The sequence below is a fragment of the Lotus japonicus genome, chromosome 5, assembly GCF_012489685.1.
Source record: "Lotus japonicus ecotype B-129 chromosome 5, LjGifu_v1.2".
Taxonomy (NCBI): Eukaryota; Viridiplantae; Streptophyta; class Magnoliopsida; order Fabales; family Fabaceae; genus Lotus; species Lotus japonicus.
The window spans coordinates 9,997,174-10,005,856 of NC_080045.1; the positions used below are offsets into that span (position 1 = coordinate 9,997,174).

The 8,683-nt window shown below is 36.3% G+C and overlaps 1 protein-coding gene across 1 annotated transcript; it reads right to left on the minus strand.

The window, feature by feature from the left end:
- Positions 1-1,019: 1,019 nt before the first annotated feature.
- On the minus strand, positions 1,020-7,810 carry LOC130717769 (UDP-N-acetylglucosamine transporter UGNT1). Its single transcript, XM_057568130.1, has 10 exons — positions 7,461-7,810; positions 7,122-7,198; positions 5,508-5,669; positions 5,275-5,408; positions 3,893-4,023; positions 3,745-3,789; positions 3,558-3,655; positions 1,686-1,793; positions 1,504-1,560; positions 1,020-1,412 (listed from the first exon to the last, which is right to left on the minus strand). The coding sequence occupies exons 1-10, from the start codon at positions 7,636-7,638 to the stop codon at positions 1,338-1,340; spliced, it is 1,065 nt and encodes a 354-aa protein (XP_057424113.1). The 5' UTR covers positions 7,639-7,810; the 3' UTR covers positions 1,020-1,337.
- Between the last annotated feature and the right edge of the window lie 873 nt (positions 7,811-8,683).

Genomic DNA, 8,683 nt, shown 5'->3' on the forward strand with positions numbered 1-8,683 from the left:
GAATCAGTATGGTGAACAGTCAAGTATACTTTGATAACCAGAGTGATATAAAACCAAACAAAACCCGACGAATTCGATCAACTAAAAGGTCGACGGTCTGTCGATTTAACCGGCTGTGGCCACCATGCATGCTTCATGGAAGGATCGAGGATCTTGATGTTGAAAGGATGTAACTAGAGGAAGGCGAGGAAGAAGTAAGAGGGGGAGGGAGGAGCACATTTGAGATGTCATAGAGTTTCTTCTCTTTGACATTGGCATGCTTCCTTATAAGCATGTGGCGAAACACAATATTGCATAATGAGTGCAGTGACTGGATGAGAGTTTGGCGGCTGGAATGAGGGATACAAGATAAAATGTCATAAAAAGAGGAAAAGAAGGAGTTGGAAATTCAAGGGCTTGAGGGAATCGTTATCGTGATAGGTATGGTCATAAGATTAGGTCGGATACGTGATCAAATTTTTACAGCTTTATTGAACCGGTCGAGTTTAACCAAGATTCAGAGTCAACTCGTCCAGGTTAATATTTAAGTATGCATTCAATAAATATATTCAAAAATGTCGCGCGCGGGATTCAAACTCTATCTAGACATTGGTGAAGGCGTTGCCCCTTGATCGAGCAACATTGTTGACTTATATTGTCATGTTATATATATAGGAGCATATCAGGTGAGAGGAGTGAGGTATTGTGAGAGATGAAAAGAATAATTATAAGTTTTTAAAATAAACAGTTTAAATTTTAATTTTTAATTTTTAAATTTAAATACTCATGTGATCCTTGTTTTGCTTTGTTTTGCCATCCCTCTCAGCCTTCTCCACTATAGCAAGTAGCAACATCTCATCTCCCTGCACTTGCATGAGTTCGTTCTTTCCCATCACTTGGGTGCACCATCCTAAGGCAAACTTGCGCAAAGTGAAAATAGTATTTAATTGTTCAGTAACTATGAAACGCTACATTTATATTATCATTTTAATCTGTATTTTGAAACCACAAAGAAAGAGGAGGGTGAAGGGGATTGTGAGTTGTGACATAAACCAGTAGATTTTATCTCTAGAAAATTCTCTCAAACTAAGATTAATCTGTTATCAAAATACAGTGTTTGTTAACAGTTACAAAGAGAGGGTGAACATACTAACATATCAATAGAGGTTTGAATAAACTAAAGCCATGACTGCAGGTCTCTTCTAATTCCCCAGAACATGGTTGCTGTCAACTTGTATTCCGCAAAACTTCCAAAATATCTAGACTGCTTGATCACAAGTTCCACACACCCGAGTTAGATTCAGATTCTTCTCCCTTCATGGAGTGATGACCAAATAATTAAAGATTGGCTTTCCAAGTTACTTGCCAACGAGCTTATAATAGGCGTATAAACCAGATCCCGCAAAACCAAGAAGTTGCCCAATTACATTCCACTGAAATCAAATCACCACAATTTCTATCATGAGTACAAATATTCCAAAGTGCACCAGAACAGTAGTCAGGACAAGAACACAGAACACTCACAAAATCAAATGGTAGCCCACCGAAAATTATCCAGCCAAGGCCAATGGTAAATAGATCCTGGACATGAATACAGAGTAATTAGAATTCAAGCATAAAAACTGCATATAATACAAATAAAAGTGTGACATATAAAAGGGATAAAACCACTGCGTGCATCATTAATGGGCAAAACAAAAACGAACCTTCAGATTACCACAAATTGTCTGTGTCACAGCTGAATTTAGAGTTGTGTTCAGAAAAATGCTGTAATTCAAGAAGAATGCCAGTGTGCATGAAAATAGCAAAATAACCTGCCCAAGAAAAGAAAAAAAGAGAGATACAGAAATATTACAACTTGTCACGGTTTCAAATTAAGAGAAAACCAGGTATTAAGTTCAATCAGATTGACGTAGGCTGATGACCAAAACCATAATTCTGGCCTTTCTTAATTGAAAGATTGGACACAATTCTCACCCCATCAAAGCATATAAATAAAAGACCCAGATAAACATGAACACTGACAATGTTGAGACAATTGTCATGAAAAAAGATTGATCATTGATGTACTTTTTGTATCTAGTGACGAGATAGACCTGTAAGTTCAACAGAATACAACACTACATTTTTTCTGGCACATTGGAGTTGCAAGCACCTGGACAGAAGAGGGACAGAGATGACCTAGTGGAGGATCAACCCTCCAACATCAACCTCAGACGGCCAGACCAACTGTTACCAGTGCCAGTAGACCTTACATGCTTGTAAGGGGGAAATCTGAACTTTTTACTGGTTTAAAATATAAAAAAACAAATAATATAGGTGCATTGCAAATACTGATCACATATATACATGTACATTGTGTATTGCATAAATATACAACAATGGGTAAGAAAACAATATATACTTATGTTCAGACTTAAGAGGATAAATCAAATCATGGAAAAAACATTGAAATGCATTTCTAGCATAATTAAATTAATTTATCACATAAAAAAAATTAAACAAATGGACTACACTACACTTGTAGGCATGATCTTTTACCCTATACTAGTTCCACATATAATAAATAAAGAGAAGTAAAAAGTCTCATCCTATATTAGTCTCACTGAATGTTTAAGCGTTAGAGGTGTAGCTTCTCACTGTAGAAATCTAACTATTGTTATGTTATCACTTACAAGCTTGTATTACAAGGAGATCAGCTGAGTTTTGTTTATAAATTCTGAACAATCTATTCAGTGAAAAAAAAGATTGGACAACTAAAGTTGTTTTCTTCTGTAGAAGTAGAACCAGTTCAACTACCAAAGTACCAATGTATTACATGAAGACCTGTTTGGTGTTGATTTAAAGGTATAAATACTGGTTTTGGAAAAGAAAAAAAAGTACCTTTTAGGGTTATCTGAACTGGCTGTTTTGGTGCAGTTCTAAAACCGTAGTCATATTTCTATCAGGGATAAAAGATCAAATGGCAAGTAGTGGTTTGGCCCATTTTCACTTCGGCTAGATTTTGGTTTAAAAAATGAGACATGTTTGTCTGCTATAGTTTGTTACATCAGCAAATGCCCATCAACAAGTTTAGCAGATTAGATATAGAACAAATGTTCATAGCTTGTCAGGTTTAGTCTGTTTACATTGTACTTTTCCACTTCCCCCCAGGCTGTTTATTTTGTTAGCATTTGTGAGGTAATTCTATCCAGTTAGCTAGGTAGAGTTTTTGAGATAGATAGTTAGAAATATGCGAAATGACAGTGTATGTAAACAATATTTCTTGGGAGGTTAAATTTCCGTGTCTGAAATTCTGTATTTTGTTCTTCCCCTTCACTGGATTTATACCCATTGGCATCACCACTGAGTTGGGAGATTGTCATAAATAATAAATAATTTTCCTTAAGGAAATGGCTGACATAGCTCAGGGTAGACATGTTTAAAAAAGGGGAGGGGGGGAGCATTTTCTTTTGATCTCCATATTATTTACTCCAAACAGACACTAGTTAACTTCCCAATAAGCTTCTTTTAGAAAATAATGCGAATAGCCAACACTGATAGTACTTAATGAAGGAGAAGGTTAATGCAGAACATACAATAAAACCAGGTGAGAAGAGATCAGGAAAATTGATTGCCATCTTCAAGTCACCCCGAATAAATGTCCAGATGAGTAATGCTGGGCCACACATGATACCTATAATACAATAGAAAAACATTTCAAATTTAGAAATCCTACCACAAAAAAAAAATAATAATACACCACCATACAATCTATCAGCTTACCGTTGTACCACATAAGGCCAAAGCTATTAAGACCACTAGTTTTTCCTGGGAAAAAAGATAGCATACTGAATCAATAGGAGAGTGCAGGATAACGAGGAAACAAGGTATAAATTGTCCACTTTTTATGAGTGATAGATAGGAATACAACCTATGCGGGCTATGGTGGCAAGGTATATTGCTGTGGTGATGTTTGCCATAAAAACAACGGCGTAGCCATAAGCATCAAAGGAGAAGTCCCGTGCTCCCGCAACAAATGCACCAAAGACAATCAAGCAAACACTGATAACAGCCTTATAAATTTCAGTTGAATGAAGGAATCAGGCGGATGTTCATTAAAATAAATTTGAACTTAGGCTTCATAGAGTTATGAAGGAAAATGGAGAAATAACATAGGATAGTGAACCAGTTATGTTATTCATTATGCAAATGCATATCAACTTTCAACAGTTCATGCAAGGGAAGCATCTCCAAGACTTGATTTCCAATGTCCAACAATAGATTACATATATGAAGTGCACTCAGAACATAACCCAAACTCATAATGGTTCAATTCCCTATCTCCCAATACAACAAAACAACAACCAAAGCCTTTTTCCTGCTGAGTGGAGTCGACTTAATAAATCATATGGCAACATGATATCCTATCATGAACATTTCTCCATTTCTCAATAAACAAAAAAAGTATCTTTTTTTTCACCGGTAGTTCCGAATGAGAGTATTTGGTGCAACTCCAATGTAACTTCGAGATGCATAACAATATATATATGTGTGTGTGTTTGTGTGTACACAGGACATCATCTTACACAGGTTGAAGACCAAAGTTTGTTAACCCTTGAGAATTTCACACATGAATTTTAACTCATTCACACAAGCTTCTCAATAAGAATGATTACGAAAAGATTCCAAGAAAATAACTTCGCACTAACAAAAATAAATTCATGCAAAATGGTAAATTTTCATTGTTCAACAGAGTTGATTACATTAGTTACTTAGTGATAGGAACCAACCAGAAATATGATATTATTCACACAAATCCCTAATCCCCAATTAGGGAACTAGAGAGAGATACAAGAGAGTCCACACCCTCTAGAGAGTCCTCACCCTCTTCCTAATCCCAATACCAAATGATAACCAAGATAACCCCCTAATGCTCACTAACCTCTCTTATTTATAGGCAACATGCCTAATTGACTCTCTAACTAACCCTCTAACTTACTAACAACTGCTAACATCTCTTAACTAACCCTGCATACCTATCACCTAGTCAATGTATATTCTTTTAACGATGAGAACATCTCAATACAAAAGTCTTTCATTTTTCTTTTGTGACTAACAACACTCAGATATTTAATGACTGACTATACAGCATGTATTCGTGCAACAAATACTAGTAAGTTTTTTTTTCAATATCACCATATGCAGAGCAAGGCATCATTTGCTATAGTTATTTCCCTCTCTCGTCACAGAACAGTTGATAAAAGTAATAAATCAGCAATTACAACAAGAACAAATGTTGAGTAAGCAATTTACCTGAAAATGATAGAGGGTGTATACCTCTGCCCCACCAGAACAAACTCTACAAGCATCGTAAAGACCACTGTGGTCCTCCTAAGGGTGGTGTACATTGGAACATTTACTCCTCGAACAGACTCCATTGTGACTAGCTAAGGAGAAGTGCAGCAGTGAATAAACATAATAAAAAAGAAAATGAATTATTAAGAGTGTGTCCAAGTACGGAGATGGGGGAGGAAAGTGAGGCATACCATGTAAAGTAAATATGCTCCTGCTAGAGGAAAAGTGTGCTTCAATGTCTTTAATGATACAAATTTTGTTGAGTTCTCTGATACAAGTAAAGATTCGCCAGCCACGAAAGAAATTATCCTCCAGCGCTTCAATAAATAGAGAAAACAACACGAGCATACCATCTGCAACAAAAAGAAGCACAGAAGCGTGTTTGGAAATATGAAATGGATCAAGTGGATCTTCACAACAAAAGAATGATAGTAGTCAATAGAAGTGTAGTACAGCTTAGTGACATAATGTTTTATATTCAACATAATTCCTTTCCACCCCTTCTAAACTGCATAGAAGTGTACAGTACACACAGCTTAGATACCAAATATTTTATATCCAAACACAATCCCTTCCTAACTCTTATAAAATGCATGCAATTATAACTCTTGTTGTCTTGCATTGCTGCTTTAATTAAGTTAACTAGTCCATAATAACTTAGTCTGAAAACTTCATAATTTTCAATATATATACACTGCTTTACAGTGTGGAGCATTGAAGTTTTAAATTAAGCATCAAAATGAGGAGATGAATGCAGAATAGCAGACTAAAAGAAAAAATAATGAACCACAGAAATCAAGAATGCAAGTTTAGAGCAGAACTATAAATCTATATAGCATGCAATACTCTGTGAGAAGCAAATAAGGACTGTGAAGAAAGCTATATATCAACCAAATACTATGATATGGTTAGACTAGAGCAGAAAGATAACAAAGGTGGATCATGTTTAAAAATTACAATCTAGTGCATGAGATGCCCAAAACTTCTAATAGAAGAAATTTGTGGCCTGTCAAGTCTTGTCTCAAAAGAATCATGGGAAGAACAAAAAAATGGGTACTCCTGCATGGTTACCATACCTGTACCCGATATGCATCCAGTTTATGTACTTATTGGATTAAACATGGATATTGATACATTTGATTTTTTGTATTCAAATTTCAATGTCAAAAATATTTACATACATCTTTACCAAGCATTACAATGATACATGTACATAATGTTAGTGGGAGGTACTTTGTACCCATATGCAAGCCATGTAGAATCCAAATCATTTGCGTCATCAATATATTCTGACACTGTTCAAAATCCAGCTCTAATCAAGTGTTCTGTGTTAAATAAAAGGTCCCAAACCCTAACATCACGCCAACCTTGGACTTCACATGGTTGCGGTCGAAATGTTTTAAATAATCAATACAATAATTTCTTTTCTTGAAAAGAGATAATGAAATTGATGGTTTTTGGTTCAGTTTTTCAAGTTTTAGAACATAACAAGATTATTTAAAACATATCAAGATTAAAAGACTAACAGAGTCTTAACAATTCATAAGTGCAAAATAAAAAGTAGACATAATTATTATCAATTACTTTTGGGCCGTAGAACATATCAATATACTCTCTCCATTCCTCTTCAAGTTCATGTAAGATAATGATATACAGACTAAGAAATATAATCAATGTCAATGTTTCTATACACAACTACCTCTCTTATCAATTAATTGACAAGGATAAAGATATAATTCACAAAAAGAATAGTTAATACTGTCCTTAGTTTTTTAAGGACTATAATTTTGAGTTTAAGTATGAACCTGAAGAAGTGTGATGACATTTGCAGATGGGAAGTCATAAGATGAAAGAGCTGCCTTGTTGAATATCACCAAGAGAACTACAACACACACAAAAATAGGCATCATTTAAGTGCATATCTAGAAACTCTTTTCCAATTGATTCTAAAGCTACCACCAATCCTAGGGAAAAAGCTTCTGTAAGTAAGTAGCTTCTCACTTTCAGAATTGATTCTGAAGTAAAATGCAGTTGATCCAAACATGCTATATAAGTAGATTGAACAGACCCTAATCAATGTTCCTTGCATGATTGCATATTCAACAAGTAAAATTGAAAAGGGAGAGAAGAGAATAGGTGAGTACCTGCGCAGGACATGTAAGAAATGGCAGCGTAGGCACCTCGTTTGGTCATGGCGGAACCTTTGAAGAGTTTATCGTCGGCCTTCGGCGCTGCTCCTCCTCCGGTTTGGTCCCTCGGAGGGTCCGATACCGGAAGCATGAGATTCTCCGACGAATTGGAAGACGGTTTCAGAGACATCATGGAAAAGACAAGAAGAAGAAGAAGAAGAGGGTTTTGTTTGTTGTTCTTGTTCGGAGCGTTCGAAGTTGTTTTTGTGATTGGAAGTTTGGGAGGAGAATTCGAAGAAGGAGAGTTTGTCAGGCTCAGACGACACTCGCGAATCCAAACTTGACCACTACTTCGTCAACTATTCTCTTGTCTAACCTCGACTTCCACCACTAAAAATTGGTCCATGGGTGGTCCACTGTTAAGAACCGTTAGATCTTAAAATCTAAGAATATTCTATAGATGAATGGTTAGGATCGAAAGGATGACAAAAGGGTAGGAAGGTAAAATTACTTCTCTTATTATGTTTTTCTGAAACATAAACACAACAATAAACAAAAACTAAACTGGGAATAACATCAACAAGAACATTTTTCAGTCCTCAAATGGACATAAACAAATTGCCAATAAGGTGAAGATTATATATGATGTTATCATTTTCAATAGGCCTAGTTTATTCTTCCTAAAAAGAATGTTTTTTTTATATTAATCCCATGAACCCAGTTCTACATTTGATTCTAAATCCATACCAAATTGCCAACAAGATAAAACATAAACTGAATTAATCAATGATTTCGAACACTAAATTGTCTAGTCCAGAAGCAAAGGGCATAAACAAGGATACAGTAGCAGGGAATTTGTCATCCTCAAGGATGAGAAGGGCGTAGGAGCAAGCGGTCTCTACGAAGTGTGATCCTTTTAGAGTCTTCACGAAAATCTTCATCTTGGTTGCTACCAAGGTGCTCGATTGGCGGCTGAACAACCTCGGGAATCTCGCCAGCGGCGAGGCTCCGCTTCACTGATTTGGAAAGGGTTTTATGCCCGGCAACCGCAACGAAACGAAGATGCGAAAGAGAAAGTAACCGAATGCACAAGAAAGTGACGAAATGACTGTGAGCTAAAACTGACTTCATCAAAACCCAGATCGGAGATGCAACAAATTTCCGGATTTCGTAGCCGGCGCCGGCGGAGATGCAGAGGGGAGGGGGTTCTGGATTTGGATCTGAACGGCGCCGACGGC